We start from the raw sequence: 16443 nt of genomic DNA on the forward strand, positions 1-16443 counted from the left end.
TTTGTCATTTGCCATGCTAGACCTTAAAATAGAGCAATGTGTTAACTACCTTGATCAATTAAATCAAAACAAAAACACGAACATTTTTCTTTTCTAGTTGAAAACACAATAAGCTTTCAGCAAAACAAAATCACAGAAAAATCCACTCAGATTTGTCCTTGCAAATAAAAAAAAAAAAAAAAATGAACGAGATCGGTGAATTTCCTGTTGCGAAGTGACGCTGACCAGGGCAGGAGCTTCACCTTTGTTTATCAATTTCCTCGGGTACATGTCATGAGTTTTAATTTATGATGATTTATTAATAACCTTGGCTCCAAGTCTTTGTTCCCTAGCTTCTTGTTTGGGATCACGAGGGATTTAGAAGAGATTGAGAACCAAGGAATCCTTCAAGCCGATTTATGTAACTTGTCAGTGATGTGGAGGAAGTGTGTGTTAATAGTGGTTCTTATTGCTTGTTTAGAACTTCAAGGTAAGCTGGGAAGTGACATTCACTACGAATATTGATCACTCATCGCAATACAACAATTTCTTAGAATTGCTTCCCCGAAGGAAGAAACGTCCCATGTTTCCTCGTCGATTGCTGCCTTTGGTAAAGAAAATATCGAGCTAAAAGTGCATCTAAACCACATAAAATTCTACAAAAAAGTCAAGTTTGACTCGCATCTCGAGGCAAAAAAAGAGAGAAAGTTCTTACAAAATCTGCCACACAAATGCAACCTGTTGTTATCTCTGGAATATAGTAAAATCTATTTGTAATTCACTCCAGGTTTTAATAGTCGTTTAACGTTTTTATGTCATGTAACTATCAAAGTTGAAAGAGGAAACTCAAATAAGTAAGTATCAACTGAGTAAGACTTAAGAAGAAGCAAATCCACGACAGTGATCTACGCCAGATTTCGTCGGTGATTGAAGCCATTAATATTATATAACCAATGGCGACTGCAAGGGTATTCATTTTTATTCCTTATCTGTAGTAAACGGAAAATTTCATATTAAGCCAAAGAGTCATAAACATAGAGGACAATGGCCAGTTGACAAGGAATGTAAGTATAAGTATATTAGTGTGATTAACACATCAACCTTCTGAACGTATCTAGTGTTATTGTTAAACTGTCAGTGTAGATGTGTTTTATAGAATGACATCAAGGCGGTGATAAAAGTGACAAGTTTAATTCTATACAAACGAAAGAGCTTCTGAAAACGCAAGGAAACTCATTACTTTGCATCCTAGTTCTCTTGTGTTTTAACCATCATTTTTGCCATCAGTTTTGTTTTATGAATGGGTACAATTCTTAAGTAAAGCGAATGGCAGACTTTTCGTATTTTTTGATATCGGTGTTCTGATTCTTTCTTCGCAAGAAATATGTTGGTAATCGAGTTCCATATTGGAAATAATTTAATGAGAGTGTACACTCTTCATCAACTTGAGAAACATGATTTGCTATCTCAAGAATTTGAGCATTTTCTGTCGTTTTACAATTTGAAATGCTGTTCGTACTCTAAGAACTAGAATTAGCAAATTAACTAAAATAAAACTTAGTTATCGCACTAATTTTAAAAACTTTTGTCACTACAAAATAAGTAATTTCCGTGATTTTGAACATATTTTGTCATTAATTTCCGTTCACAGCTAGACAAGTAAAGCGGGACACAGTTCCAGCGGCAAATGGTAAGGGAACCATGAGGTCATTTTACATCAGCTAGTGTTGATAAAACATGGCGGACGCCTGTGGTGTGAACAGTTAATTATGTCTAAACATTTTCAAAATTTATTGTTCCTTTACTTTACCTGCCATAAAATCATTGAGTCCACCCACAGAGCAAAAATAAAATAAAACATATTTACCGCAAGCTCAGTTTTTTTTTCGCTAGAGAAGAAGCCATATTCCCGTTAACCACCGAAACTTAGCAAGATTCTGTGTCGCTTTAAGGTCCGAGTGTGCCAAAGCTATATTGTCTGGGGCCAAACCTCTATTGTCTGGAGCCCTCGATTCTTTTGGTTAACAATTAATGCAGGGAACTTATCCATTTAGTGACCACTGGTCACGGGAAACGAAAATAACTGTATAGGAAATGCATAAAAAATATCACTCAAGGAAATGGGCATTCAAACTTACGTCTCGTACGACGTGTCATACTTAGAATTTAGAACTAAACAGAATTGTCAGGTGAGCAAATGGACGTTTAAATAAAAGAAAAGCGCTTCACTGTCCGTGCTCGCTGCCCGCCTTTTTTGACGCTTTGCCTTGTGAGAATAACTGAAATGGTTCAGTAACCCAATGGGTCGTAAATTCATCTGAGGCAGATTTCACAGAGAAATCAAATTGTCATAGTTCTAATCGTCTGAAACATGATCTTTTCATGGATAATGTTCCATATGTTAACTACATTTTTTTTCACTAGGTTACCCTTCCTATGGCTCGCAATACGCCGCACAGTCTGGCACCGCTTATAACAGTGCAGGTAATTAAGGACATTAAATTTTACCCAAAATCTTAAACTGAAGAAGGCTGGTTCACCATGATATGACAACACTCTGCCCCAAAGATTAAACGATGGTAATTGATGCTTGTTAGTATCAAAACAAGTATAAGGGCATTTCAAATTTAGAAATATATATATATTTCCATGCTGATCGCATTTTTGTTGTGCGAGTTCACTAGTGCGAGTTACTCTAGATGTGATGCACTCAAGAAGCAGATTTTCCGAAAGCTTGTTAGCCATTAAGACTTTAACAAGCTCATCGAAGAAAAGATGTTTAATTCGAGCTTCTCCTTACAGACATTTCAATGATGTGCATACCTGATTCTGCAACATTACACTTGTGAATGTTTCTATTAAGTTCTAAAGGAAATCTAACATAAAAGAGTAAGGGGATTTCATAATATGTCGTCATCTGTATCAGCGTACAACTCAGGAAGCTCTGGACAGAGCAGATCCGCGATGCCATACCCAGCTTCATCTCCATCATCAGCCCCTGCCACTGCCGCCGCTTCCTCATCCTCATCTTCTCCAGCGTCAGCAACAGCTGCAGCAGCAGCATCACCCCAAGGAGGTGTTGCAGCAACAGCCCAAGCGGCAACAGCTCCCGCTGCATCTCCTGCAGCTGCAGCCCCAGCACCAGCTCCAGCCGCTGCTTCCCCGGCACCAGCACCAGCCCCAGCTGCTCCAGCTTCGGCCCCTGCTGCAGCTTCACCCGCCTCAGCTCCAGCTTCTTCCACACCTGTGGAGGCATCCGCTCCAGCTAGGGCATCTGTACCTTATACTGCACAAGCATCCACAGCTTATCAACCATCATCCCAAAGCTACAGTTACAATTACAATCCAGCGCCGGCGCCATACTATGCGTCGTATCCAGCGCCGGCAGCTTACGCCTACCCGGCACCCGCCCCTGCTCGATCTGCAACCACACTGATCGCTGCTGCAGGTAAGGGATTTAAATGTTACCATGGCAACGGGGCACATTCAATTCAAATTTCAAATCTAAAATTCCTTAATAAAAATTGCCTCAGTTTTAAGACCTCACTCCTCACATAAACCATTGTAAGCTGAATAAAGATCTACTATGTATTGCAGCCAAAAAGGAGTCTTGCGGTTATGACTGAAAAAAAAAAAAAAAACCTGGTAACTGCAACTGAGATGTCAAGGTCATAACATTGAGACTCAAAACCAGGTTGTGAACGTGGAAATGTCTTCATCCCTTTGTCAGTAGGACAATAACTTTGATGTTAAACTTTCTGTAGCCATTGTATGGTCATCGAGTTCATTTCCAACATCCGATCTTGTAGCATCACTGTTATAAATGCATACGCCACCACTTGACTGCAATGGTCAGTGTGTCTGCCACAATCAAGATTCACACCAAAATAATACATAAAACTGAGAGAAAAATGCGAAAATGTTTTCTTTTCAGTGGCTCAAGTGGCCAAGTCAACTTCCACTCAAGGTATGTCTCGGCAGAATGGACTAACGATGACCAAAACGAAAACAAAACGACGAAACACATTTCAGTCCCACCAACAAACAATACCGTGAACGACACTGGCTTTCGAAATAATCAAACCAACCAAAACATGGTAGCAAACAGTTTCGTTCTTTTTGAACCATGATATTCAACAAGAAAGTTCTGTCTTTTTACATACTTCGTGCGTCAGTGTGGTTCCCTCAGTACAGGCTAAGAGCATTCTTTCTGGAAAAGTGCTAATTTGCGTCAGCTAGAGAAAAAGAGGGAGCCTCAATTTCAGTCGAAGCCAGAATCTTATAGTGAGTGGGCTTCTGAAGCCTTATATTCACAGAAACGGCTGCTTTTGTTTACAGAGCTGAGAACTTGTTCAAGAGTGTTTTTTAAATGCTAAATAACGTTATTGAAAATATTTCATTTCAAGGGTTTTTATTGCCGAAAGCACTGACGATTGCACGTTGCGTAACTGCCTGTTCTATCAAGAAATGGCTTCCTTGTGGGTGCCCGTAGGGTGGCGCTCAAATCTCAGCGTTTGTACTCCTAAATCTTGGCGTATGCAGTAATAAAATTTCAATAACAAATAATTTGTAGTAATGACAAGGACAAGACAGGACAGGTGAACTTGTTGTGTACTGAGCCAAACAGCAGACCACACTGACACTGGAACAACCATGTTATTGTAGTAGAGCGATTTTCACTCGTCCCTGAAAAACGAATTCCGTCATACCATCAAGGGTGCAATCATCACTAAAACAAACGAGGATTCAAAGCAAAATCAAAGAAACAAAAACCGATACGATCTGGAGCCAGAGTAATCTGACAGTTTTGTTGAAATAGTAATAAAAAAAGATCAACAAACAACTGAGTTCTTCAAGACAGTTTTTCTTGTTATTCGACTGTCTATCACACGCAAAACATTTCAGGGACAATGTGAAAACGTACTTTATTACGTCTTTTTCTTTATTTTTAATTTTTTTTTTTGATATTACGTCTATTTAAGAATCATTGAAAATACAGTAAACATATGGTATGGGTATCTCTGTACACTCGATACTTTGACCCAAGCCCAAGATTGCTCCTTTCCTTGACAGGCTCTTCTGAGCATTCCTGGTGACAGCTACTGTATTGTAGAACACTAGAAACGAGACCTTGAACATTTGAAGTTCTCTTTGTTCGCATTTATTGGCAACTTTATACTATACCACAAACTTTAAACTGAGAGCATAGTCATCCTTGTTTTTGCGTTTTCTGATGGCTTCTTTTCCTTTCCAGGTTCAGCCAAGGCTCACGGTACGTAAAGTTTATGTTTTTCTTATCACTTGCGTGATTGCTGTTACCACTTGTATTGATAAAATTCTTATTCCATCTTTTTTCTTTTCTTTCAACAGCTCGAAGTAACACCGCAGGTATGTTTAAAATTGATTTCTTTCAGTTGGATTTAACATAGGTTTACAATATAACGAACAATGAAATGAAAAAAAATATTTCTATTAGAAGACCTGGTGGAGAGGATGTCTCAAGTAGATTCAAGTGTTCTTTGCCATGACTTAGAAGCACTTCCTCTGACTTGTATTCACTTTGTTCGGGAAGAACTCTGTGCGCAGGTTGGGGCAAGTTTTTCAGTTTTTCAGTCAAGTACAAGTTGTTGCACATCATTCGTAGCCTTAAAATAACTTTTTTGGCGACGTCTATGCACTTGCGAGTAAATTTGGGCGTTTGTGTTGCCACTCGATGCAAAGCTGCTTGTACACCAGTTCAATCTAGAAACATATTAATTTCTAATGAATGGTATTATTTTCATTTCCCGTACAGGCGTTTGTATTGACGATGAAAGGGCCAGCAATTTCTGCTTGAAGGCGAGGAATCCATGTTTCTGCGAAGAAAACCACCACTTCATGTACAACTACTGTAAAGATTCCTGCAATTGGTGTGATTCATCCGAGAACGTTGGTGAGTTCATGAACACTTGATCATTACGTGTTAAGATGAATAAATATCCTACGATGAAAATCATTCAATGCGGCGTACAGACACAAACTTGGGCCGGGTGGGATCCTTTGGGTTGATCTTGACAAGGATTTATCGTGCCTCAAAGGAACCGATTAATCTTTCTTCAGAGTGATTTCATCGGTTCCTTTGATGCACCATGATCAGAGTGATCTTGGATCATGGATGCTGATCTGGATCATATCCCAAAGGAACGCATCCTCAATGACTTTTAAAAACAAGTTTGTTGAATGAGTACCACGAAGCAGGTATTGTCATCAGATTTTGCTTGTTAATCTTGCTGACATGGGTAAGATCAGCCCTTTCCAGTGCCAACAAAATACTATAATACAGGCCAATTATTTCAAAATAAGAATTGAATATCCACTATTTTATTTTTTCGCGAGCTCTACTATCACGATATCATTGACGCGTCACGTTCTCACCAGAAAATATCTTCGTTGCCTCTTTGGTACAAGTTCTAGTTTCATACTCAAGATATTATCGTAATATGACCTTAAGACTGCGTTTTCCTTACAACAGGACACAAATTCTGGAGAGTCGTAAACGAAGCACACCTCCCAAGATCATGGGTAATAGAAAATATCAAATTCTACAGTGACAAACACGCTAGGGTACCTCTTGAAACTAAACCCGCCAAAGCTTTCGCCAGCTCAAGTTACCTTGGTTACGAACCCGGGAGCGCATTTGACAACAAAAGCAGTACCTACTGGCTTCCTAACGGATGGTACGATCGCGGAGCAGGCGAAGATTTCATTGGCTATGAGTTTGATCAACCCGTGGCCATAAACTCTGTCCGTATCATCCATCAGAAAGGACAAGGAAATGTCGTTTCGACAAAAATGTACGTTGAAGCTTCTGATGCATATGGTGGACCTTATGCCACGAAGTGGATCATTGAAAATCCCAAAGGATTCAGCAATAAAAGATTCAATAACAAAAGTAAGAGACTGTTTTACAGTTAATACATTATACACGTTTACTTTCTATTAGCGGTCTTTGCAAGGGAATGCAAGGCGGTAGAGCATCTGGGTACCCCAACATCTCTGTTTCAGTCGGTAAAGTCACTTTAATGTACTAAGTTTATCATCGAGCAATATTTTTTCATGATACTTGGTAAATACATTTACCTAATAAAGATTGGCCGAGACAGAAATTAAATCCTTAGGGAATTAATCCCATATTTATACCATGCCTTAAAGAAAAAAAGCCAATCAGAATACAGGAAAGACGTCGTGTATCCGACGATGTTACACCGGCAACCATCCCTTCGAATGCTGCGCGTATGTCTCAATGATTGTGTTAAAGAAACAGTCAAAATACTTGAAATATAAACTTGGTATCCTTAATTCATTCCACAGTGTGTCCTCTGTTTTGGAGACGGTTTTCAACTGACCAAGGAGTGTACTGTTTCAAGTTGATGACGGACTTCAACACCTGGCATGCGGCCAGAGACAAGTGCGCTGAATATGGAGCCGATCTCGCCTCCATTAGGGGCGAAGAGGAGGCTGACTTTGTCAAGAACCAAGTTCAGCTATGCGGGTATAATTATGTTTCCCTTTACTTAGATCTTTCCGGTCGGGTTTGTAAGTAAAAAAGTATACTTCCGCTGCCATTATGATTGGAATATCTTTCCCAAAGAAAAAATTAAATAAGCCTGCAGTTTTGAGGGATACCTTGCTAGGTACCATGAGGCAGTTCATTGACATTAAGGCATGCAACCGCTTCTGTTGCCCAAAGAACCTGGAAATTCCTAGAAAGAGATTTGTAGTCTTAACGCTTTTTCCGATTTAATAAAAAAGTCGAAAACTCTTTGAGTATATTTTCGAGGATTTGTCTAAAAGGTACCGTACGCCAAATGAAGGATCATCATAGGATCATCATAGGCCATCTTAAGACCTACAAAACTTGATTACCGTTCTGCGCATAATATCTGCAATTTCTTCCAGTACCTCTCCTGTCTCTTATCATTAGAGGGTTTGGCCAGAACGATATGGGGTCATATCTTAATACTTGATACTGAATTAATAATCCGCTATACAAGCTTAGTTATCATAGCTTACTCTTAAAGATAAAAGACGGGGGGGAGATGGGTAGAGATGGTGATAGGGGGAATATCGGGAGCACTTTCTTGACCATCTCTTTCCTGAGTTCCGGTCTATAAGTCATTCTAAATGGAGTAACACAGGTTTACAACATCATACTTTCTGGGTATTATTCCAGTTTCACTTGGATTGGTCTAAACGACTTGAAGAATGAGAGCGACTTCCGGTGGAGTGACGGAGGCAACCTGACATACAAGTCCATGAGTCCACAGATGGATTACATCAAGGATGAGAGGGCTGACCAAGAAATGGATTGTATAGCTTCCGATCAGAATGGGCAATGGACAACATTCCACTGCGACGATAAGTTCTACTCCCTCTGCAAGAAGAAGCTAAGTACGTTAATGAACACGTTTAGGAAATCTGCTTTACCTAGGCTGTTATCGACAAATTTAAATTTTCCGAATGAAAGGGACTGAAAAGAGTTAATTAACCAAGATGTGTAAACTGGCCGAAAGATTTATTTAAAGCTTAGAGATGCCGTGTTCTCTTTGACTGAGAGCTGCACGAGAAATTAAAATCAAAATAGCTTTAAGATGAATAAAAGAATTGTGCCCAAGTACTTCATAAACAGGCGCCACTCGTAACTGCTTTAGGCACCGCCCAGGCGCAATATGGCTATCTGTTACAAAACGAGAACCATCTGCGTACTAAAAACCGGCGTCACTGGTGCCAGGAAACTTCCGTTGAAAACGGAGACTTCCAAAATCTAAGTCTTTCTGAGATTGTCGAAAATAACCCTCAGCCGAGGATTTTCGAGAACTATGCGCGGGTTAAAACAGAATTTTTTAGTCACGAATGACCGCTTTCAACCGAAATCTGCAATGATATATTTTTTTGCTTAAGATATGCTCTTACATGTAAATCGGGAAATACTTAATTTTCATAGTTAAACCTGGAACTTATAAGCATTAGTAAGAATACAACTTAAGCTGGAACTTGGAGAAATTGTAGAATAGCAAAACTGTTGGTAAACTAGTTAGGGTAACATTTGATCAGATTTTCTTATCAATGAATTAGCATGTTGGGATTGCCAAGATTTTCGCTAGCAAATCAGTAGTGACCATTGTTACCTTCAATGTTTTGTTCTTATTTTTAAAGCAACCGAAGACGAAGACGATGAAGAAGAAAGCGACGAAGATGAAGAAAGCGTAGTAAGCCACCACAAGAAACACCATAAGGCTCATCTGAAATATCACACGCTGAAGAAAAACAAAGTACGAAAACACAGCAAGAAAGTTAGCCTGGGTGAGTAAAATGATAAGACCTCTAACTCTGCCTCACTCCTCTTCCAACAGGAAATGAGAGAGGGGGACTGGGAGATAGTATTATATGTTACTGTGGGACGCTCAGCCGAGACTTTGGTGAACGGCTTATAAGGTTCTTAATGGGGAGGGTTCCTTTGACGGGTGGACGGTTAAAACTAAGCCGTTTTGACGGTTGACGGTTAAATTTTAGGTCATTTGACGGTTAATTTTTCGGAATGACGTTTATAACACGAAATCAAAGCGCAAATCTGGCTGTAATTTTTCATGAAAGGATACAGTTTTGCCCATATTTAAATAATCCAGTTAGTCCTATGCATAAAAACTGGGTTTTGGTATCCAAATATGTGTCTAATTAGCGTAATTACTCCCCCTTTGTTACTAATGGATGTATTAATTACCTGTTCCCTAGTTTAGAAGTTAAACGACATGTACATAATTTTATTCTTGTGATGTATTAAAATGATCATTTATAAACAGCATAACTTGACCCATGCTAAGTTAATGATTTAATTCCTAATTAAGGATATCTGAGACATTTGACGGCTAATATTGGCTTGCTCATTTGACAACTGACGGTAAAAATACTGCGTTTTTGATGGTTGACTGTTAATTTTCTGGCCATTTGACGATCGACGGTTAATCCCGTTGAGACCCCCTGACTATGATAACCTTCACGTATATATGAGAAAATTCTCATCAAAAACACACTATTCAAGGTTCTACCAATATATCCCTAGCAGTTCGAAACGCAAACTTCCTTTCAAGAAAGCGCTACCATATTTGAACCCAATTAACAATGCAAGTCTTTTGTTTTGGATTTTTGGATTTTTGGCTTTTTGGATCTTGTGATTTTGGAGTTTTGGGATTTTGCTGTTAAAATATCAGTAATTCAATGAATATTTTGGAACGTGTCCGTGATGTATATTTATGCTTATCTTTCCCATAGCTGAAGAACTTAAGGAAGCTAAATCTAACAGCACTGAAGACGAAGAAGAAGAGCAGGAAAATGACGAAGACGCCATCCGCGAGGCTGTCAAGGCTCAAAAGAACTCCAAAAAACAAGGCGATGAAGACGAAGATGAAGAAGAAGAGGAAGAAGAAGATTCTGGCTCCGGATCAGGCCGTTCTGCTAGCACCATTCCAGACAAGCCCAACCGAAAGTCGCCGCATAAAGTCTGGGAATTTTAGAGCTCTGTTTTAAATTTCATGGACCAGTTATAGCACAACAAGGACCAATGACAGTGGCAGTTTTGCTTGCTTCGAAGACAAAAACATTTCAAAAGAATGTTCGCGAAAACTAAATCTTTTCTTTGCGTTTTCGAGAATATCCTTTGAACCAAATAAATAAGCAAACAGAAAGCAACATGGATTGAATCTGGGAAGACTGGTAATGAAAATTGCATGCAAATGAGACCGGGTGTCCGAAAAAGAAGTCTCAGTGGTGCCTACTTGGTAAATAAGTATAAGTTAAAATAAGTATCATTGCCAGATAAAATCATATTTGTGAAATAACGTTATATTATCGCATGGTAAAGATCAATGACCCTTACCTTGACACCTTTTAGGAAAGCTGTCAGATTGACAACTTGCACTTTTCAATCAATTTCTCTTTACACACTCCTTTATCTTGTCTTGCTAAATTTAGCATTTAGTTTCCTTTTTGCAGCAACTTGTTTGAAACGAAAAATAAAATTGCACTTTGCAGTGGATGAAATCAAATTATATTGACCTCAATAATGAAAAAAAATACTCAGTAATACAATACTACACAATGTTGTGATTTTGTTCACCTCTTCTTGGGACGCCACATTTAATTCCTTAGCTTTGTTAAGTTTGTTCATCGAGGGCTCAAAGAGCGGAAAATAAAGCACCTGTGTTACTTTAACCAATGAGAGACACCGCGGTCAATGTGGCGCTCGGTGAAGAGAGTATATCCGCTGAGGTCGTGATATTTTTGGATATCTCCTACTGATTTGTTATTAAACCCGAGGCAAATGATATTTTTCTCCTTTTGGTAAAGCTTCCAACTTCTTGTCATTTGAGGTGGTGTATATTTTCTTTGAGTTTTGCTCCGCGGAGAGCTTTAAGAATATTTTGGAAAATTCGCAAAATAAGTCGATAGACTGACGATAGTAAATTAAATAACAAGAGCAGTTTAGTCTATCAAGGTACTTATAAATCAAGTTTTAGACGCTAGCAAAGGTTGATTGTAAATGAGATTATTATTACTCCTCTTCAAACGTCAAATAAAGAGTTTCATTACAAAATAATGTTTAGTGTGGCTGTGGATAAATTTAATAATAAGTGAACCTTGCCATCTGATTTTGTTTTACAAAATTAACCTATTCCAAACTGTGTAACGTTCTGGGAACCAATTATTAAAGCGTAGGGCATGGAAACAATTGGTTGGTCAAATTGCATCCATCATCTAACAGCACCAAAGATCAGGCATTTCCGAGTTGCATTTTGCCTCTGTGTCAAAACGACTCAAGCATTTTAAAGCCAGGGTCACAAATGGAAATGGGAATTACGGTTGGGCAGCTATATCTCTGGTTAAATTTGTTTTACTGAGTATGACTTGTTTTGATAATTCCCGATGCAGGTTCCCACATTAAACGGAACGAATAATACAACTCTCGCTTGCAGTATTCACTGATTGAAACTGGTGGAACAGTTAGTAGACTAACTGTCGACCAGTTGGTCTTTCTGTAGTTATGAAATAAAGAACACGTGCCGTGTTTCTATCGAGTTTTGCGATGAAAAAAGGAAAGACAACAACTTGTTTACTTTGATCATCAAAATGTAAATTCTCTTAATTTCGCTCGCGCCATCATTACATTTAGAGAGATCTGTTTAATCAGTGTAAGTCTACTAGCGTTCTATTACGAATGTGGCTACGCTACTCACTGTCTATTCTGTTGTAGACTATGAGTAAGCCAAGTGATGTGCGCTGGAGAGCACTTGTTTGCGTTTTCGAAGTGTTTGTGAAGAGAATTTAGATAAAGTTTTGAACGACTAGTAGATTAATTCTGATAGTTGACTCGGGCTGTGCCCTAGTCAACTGTCACGTGATAGAAATCGAGAGCGAATTATCTAACTGTTAAATATAAACACAGTTTTTATCCAATCAGCTCGCGCATTTTCTTCGGGAGTTTTTGTAAATGCTGATACTAAGTGAGTTGTAGAAGAGGGTTATTAGTTTTAAGTGATTTGAAGATGTCGTGCTGGCTGCCTACAATAATACAATTATATTTACATCAATCATTCAGAAGTCTTTGATGTTAAACTTCACGGTTACACGGCATTGTTCTGAGAAAAAGGGAAAAACCCCGAAACTTCTGAAGCGAATCATCTTCCCCTCATGCCGCGCGGTTCGTGTTCATTCGCACTGTAAACTCTTTATTGAGGTCTGTTGTGTATAACTGTTCTGTTCACTCCAAAGCAAGTCGTTTTGTATTCAAGCAAAGCTATGATTCAAGTGTCATTCTCTTGGTCACCGTGGTAAATAGAAGACCAGGTAAGCTATGGTTTCATTGCGGTGTATGCCCCTGCGATTGCACAATATTTAGTTAGAAGGCTGCCTTGAAAGTCTTGACGGCCTCAATTACAAACTACTTTAAAAGAAAGAACGAAACTGGCTCGCTCTGATCTTTAGATCGATTTACAGCTTGTACGATAATGTTGTTAGTGGAAATCAACGACACTCCTCAAAGTTTGAACAAGAAAAAGGAAGCCATACATTGAATATCATCGACGTTTGAGCGACTTGGAGCGACGGCTGATTCATTCGACCTCATTCGGGGAAACCAGAAGTAAACAATTCGCGACGTGGAAGTCTACAACGAGAATACAAGTATACGTATTCTGACCAAATCAGATCGACAAGCTTTCTTTTCAGATAGCTTTTAGACAGCCGTGAAAAAGTGAAAGCAATCTTTTTGTCCTTTCATACCGGGTACTGCTCTTGGGACCTCATATGACGTCATGAAAAATAGAAAACAAATCCTACGTGCGGACTCGAGCCTCTCTTCAATCTATGTTATCACCAATTGATTTCAGCGACATTTACTCTACCCTTTGAAGTTGTCTTTTGTATAGCGAGCTGTAAAGTAATGTTAATAGGCCATATTAGTAGGAAAACACCTTTTTGGAGGGGGGAGGGTCAACCTCATCTCCCATCACTTTCTACCATGGAGGGGGTATAGGTTTACTTACGTGAGGAACCGTGGAACATACTTTTATTTAATGGATCTGTATAATTTTGGTGCAGTACTTGTTCTCCGGTAAGGATTTCAGAAGCATCCCTTTACAGTTTTGTTACAATTTTTGACCAGTTCATACCTAAAAGTTTCGTGTGATTTAAAGCAGCATTTTCACGAAGATTTGGCTGAATTTTTGTTCAAAAAGGTCTTGCAATCATCCCTAAGCATTTCCGCTCATAAACCACATGCGCCTTTCAGTTGAAGTTGATGATACTATGGGAGTTAAGGGAGTAATTTCTGGTGATTTTTTCACAATGTAAAGACACAATATCAAGTTACGTGGCTGGTTGGCTGCGTTAATATATTTATTTTTACCTTAATTACGTGCAAGAGAGCATGCGGCATTGTTCCGAGAAAAATGGCAAAACCCCAAATTCCTGACACGATTCCTAAACGCACCTGGTTGAATCTTTTTAAATTGTTTTGTTCACTCCAAAGCAAGTTGATTTGTGTTGAACATAGTTATGATACAAGTGTCAATAATGAGTTTAATGATGACAAGAGATTACCATTATCTTTCTCTCTTGGTCACCGTGGTAAATAGAAGAGGCAAATTATTGTTCTGTTGCAGTGTTGTTGGTTGCGATTCGTTTTATGCCGTTGTTATTGTTATTTGTAAGTTCTTCACCTCTACGAAAGAAACTGGTCCGCACTGATCTTTACAGCTGGTACGATAAATTTGTTAGTCGACAAACTTTGAGCCGGAACGAGCGACTCCAAACGGAAGAAAGTGTGAATTGACCGGCAAGATTCAGTTAACTGCAGCAACAAGACTAATAACAATAAATAGATTAACGATAGAGAAATTGTCACTTGGATATACTTCATAGCTGCCTTCTCCAAACGTATATAACATAACACGCGCTGGTCCTACACTATTACTACTGAGCCATCAAGGTGGAAATCTCTATGTGCTCATGGCCGTGCCTAAATAACATGACGTCTGCAGTCCCATTTTAGCTGCTGCAAAGTTTCAGTCCGCTGAGAGTTCGTTTTGTTAAAGTTTTGGCAAAATACAATCCAAACCCTACATCGGACATTTGACCTTACCAAGCTAAGATGTCTACTAAAACTGGAGTATTTTGCCCACATTTTCATTGATTATTTTGATTTTGTTTACCTACATTTTTATTGAGTATTTTTGACTTTGCTTGCCTACATTAGTAATTGAGTATTTTGTCTACATCCTTTAGAAAATGCCAAAGTTGCACAACTGTACCAGCATGCATTGCATGTTTTGTCATACGTTTGTACGACGCGCCGTGTATGGCGCTGTCTTTACACAGGTATCCCAAGCCCCTTGGGTAGTTTGGAGCAGTGAACATTATTATATGACATGGCCTAACGGCGTAATATACAAGAATTTGTATGGGAATGTAACGATCGTATGGGAAATATGGGAAAGAAATTGAATAGAAACGACTTGCGTCGACTCTTCTGTGTGTTATTTTAATTTCTGTGCCGTTTTGGGGTCGTTTCAAAGCGATTCCAGCGAGTTTCAAGTTCATCGTTTTCCTCTCTATATACGGAATGTATGTAGAGAGGAAAACGATAAAACTGAAACTCGCTGAAATCGCTTTAACACGGCCCCAAAACGGCACGGAAACAAAAGTAACAAACAGAATAAGAGTCGAAGTTAGTCGCTGTTATTCGATTTCTTTTTCAGATTTCGAAATGCTGCATACGATCGTTACACATTCCCATACAAACTCTTACATTTACGCTGTTAGGCCATGTCATATAATAATGTTCACTGCTTCAAACTACCCAAGGAGCCTGCGATACCTGTGGTCTTAATGGGTTTTTTTTTTCTTTTTGTTGGGTCAAACTACCCACAGACACAGGCGTCGTTTGCGGTCGATCTAAAAATATACCTTATCTATCACTGAGCGATTTTGGAATTGGCCGGTCAGTCGAGGAACTTGAAAAGAAAACATTCAGGTGAACAAAACTACGCATGCACAGACGCTGTTTCCGAATTCTGAATTCTGAATTCAGAGTGAGCCCATTGTGAAATCTAGCTATAGTTTCATTGGTCGTATTTTCAACTGATTACCTTATTTTTTAGTATTCAATTCGGTTTTCAGTCATGTTAATAAACTTATCGTCAAGTCAAGCAGTGAATTCAGTGACCGTGACTGCACAGTTCAATGCTGAATTGCTTGCGGTCGTCTGTACTTGACTTCACCAGGACGCAAGCTTTAATTATGATTTGTTTTGATGGCAATGTTTGTTCGTAGATTTGTTTATATACGTTCGTCAGTAATGGACTTGCGGGCGACTGTACAGAGCTCGATGTTCAAACATTACTACAGCGAGGGTCGACTTGGCGCCCTTTCAATTTACAAGCGCAACCTTGGTTATTATTTTGTGTTGGTTTCCCTGAAGTGTATTTGAAGCATTCCACAAGCAAGTCAGATACTCGAGCTCGTCAAGCTTCTTGTTTGATCTTAACGGAAACCGCTCTGACAATACAAGCATTCTGTACAAATCACATCGACACACTGTTACACTGAGCGTTATGCCGTAAAGCACTTTTTAAGGAAAAGGAAATTGTAGTTAGGAATATTTTCTTGTAATAAATTCAAATTGCTGTGTTAATAACAATGAAGTCACGAAGCAAAAAGCGGGAATACTAATGAAAAAAGGTTAATATCTCAGTTCGTCGTTGAGAAAGGCGCAGGCGTTTGATGTATTATGCCTCTCTGAACAACGGACTGAAATCCAGCTTGTCTTTTCTCGTGAAATTTTCCAAAATTCGGTTATAGCATGTCAAATCAGGCATAGCAAATGTACGTAATGTATTCCCCTGCAGCCTTGTTTAGGCTCAGACCAGACAG

The 16443-nt window shown here is 39.0% G+C and overlaps 1 protein-coding gene across 2 annotated transcripts; it reads left to right on the forward strand.

Annotated features, from left to right (window-relative positions):
• The first annotated feature begins 288 nt into the window (after positions 1-288).
• Positions 289-11611, forward strand: LOC110064473 (uncharacterized). Of its 2 annotated transcripts, XM_089296473.1 has the most exons (14): positions 289-469; positions 975-1043; positions 1631-1669; positions 2404-2463; positions 2906-3427; positions 3914-3946; positions 5234-5251; positions 5350-5367; positions 5774-5911; positions 6491-6910; positions 7330-7510; positions 8192-8409; positions 9175-9321; positions 10288-11611. In XM_089296473.1, the coding sequence occupies exons 1-14, from the start codon at positions 415-417 to the stop codon at positions 10527-10529; spliced, it is 2160 nt and encodes a 719-aa protein (XP_089152599.1). In that variant the 5' UTR covers positions 289-414; the 3' UTR covers positions 10530-11611. The 2 variants fall into 2 exon arrangements, with proteins under 2 accessions (XP_089152599.1, XP_089152641.1); XM_089296515.1 differs by lacking the exon at positions 3914-3946 and having other exon boundaries at positions 290-469.
• Positions 11612-16443: the final 4832 nt, after the last annotated feature.

This window comes from Orbicella faveolata, unplaced genomic scaffold, assembly GCF_042242905.1.
Source record: "Orbicella faveolata isolate gen_17 unplaced genomic scaffold, um_ofav_v1 contig_1, whole genome shotgun sequence".
NCBI classification, from domain to species: domain Eukaryota; kingdom Metazoa; phylum Cnidaria; class Anthozoa; order Scleractinia; family Merulinidae; genus Orbicella; species Orbicella faveolata.

Excerpts from the sequence above, each read along its gene's own strand:
- LOC110064473 (XM_089296473.1), top strand. The coding sequence starts at position 415 with ATGTGGAGGAAGTGTGTGTTAATAGTGGTTCTTATTGCTTGTTTAGAA. Across the intron at positions 6,911-7,329 it reads TAAAAGATTCAATAACAAAA|TGTGTCCTCTGTTTTGGAGA; the intron begins GTAAGAGACTGT and ends TTCATTCCACAG. Across the intron at positions 7,511-8,191 it reads AACCAAGTTCAGCTATGCGG|TTTCACTTGGATTGGTCTAA; the intron begins GTATAATTATGT and ends GTATTATTCCAG.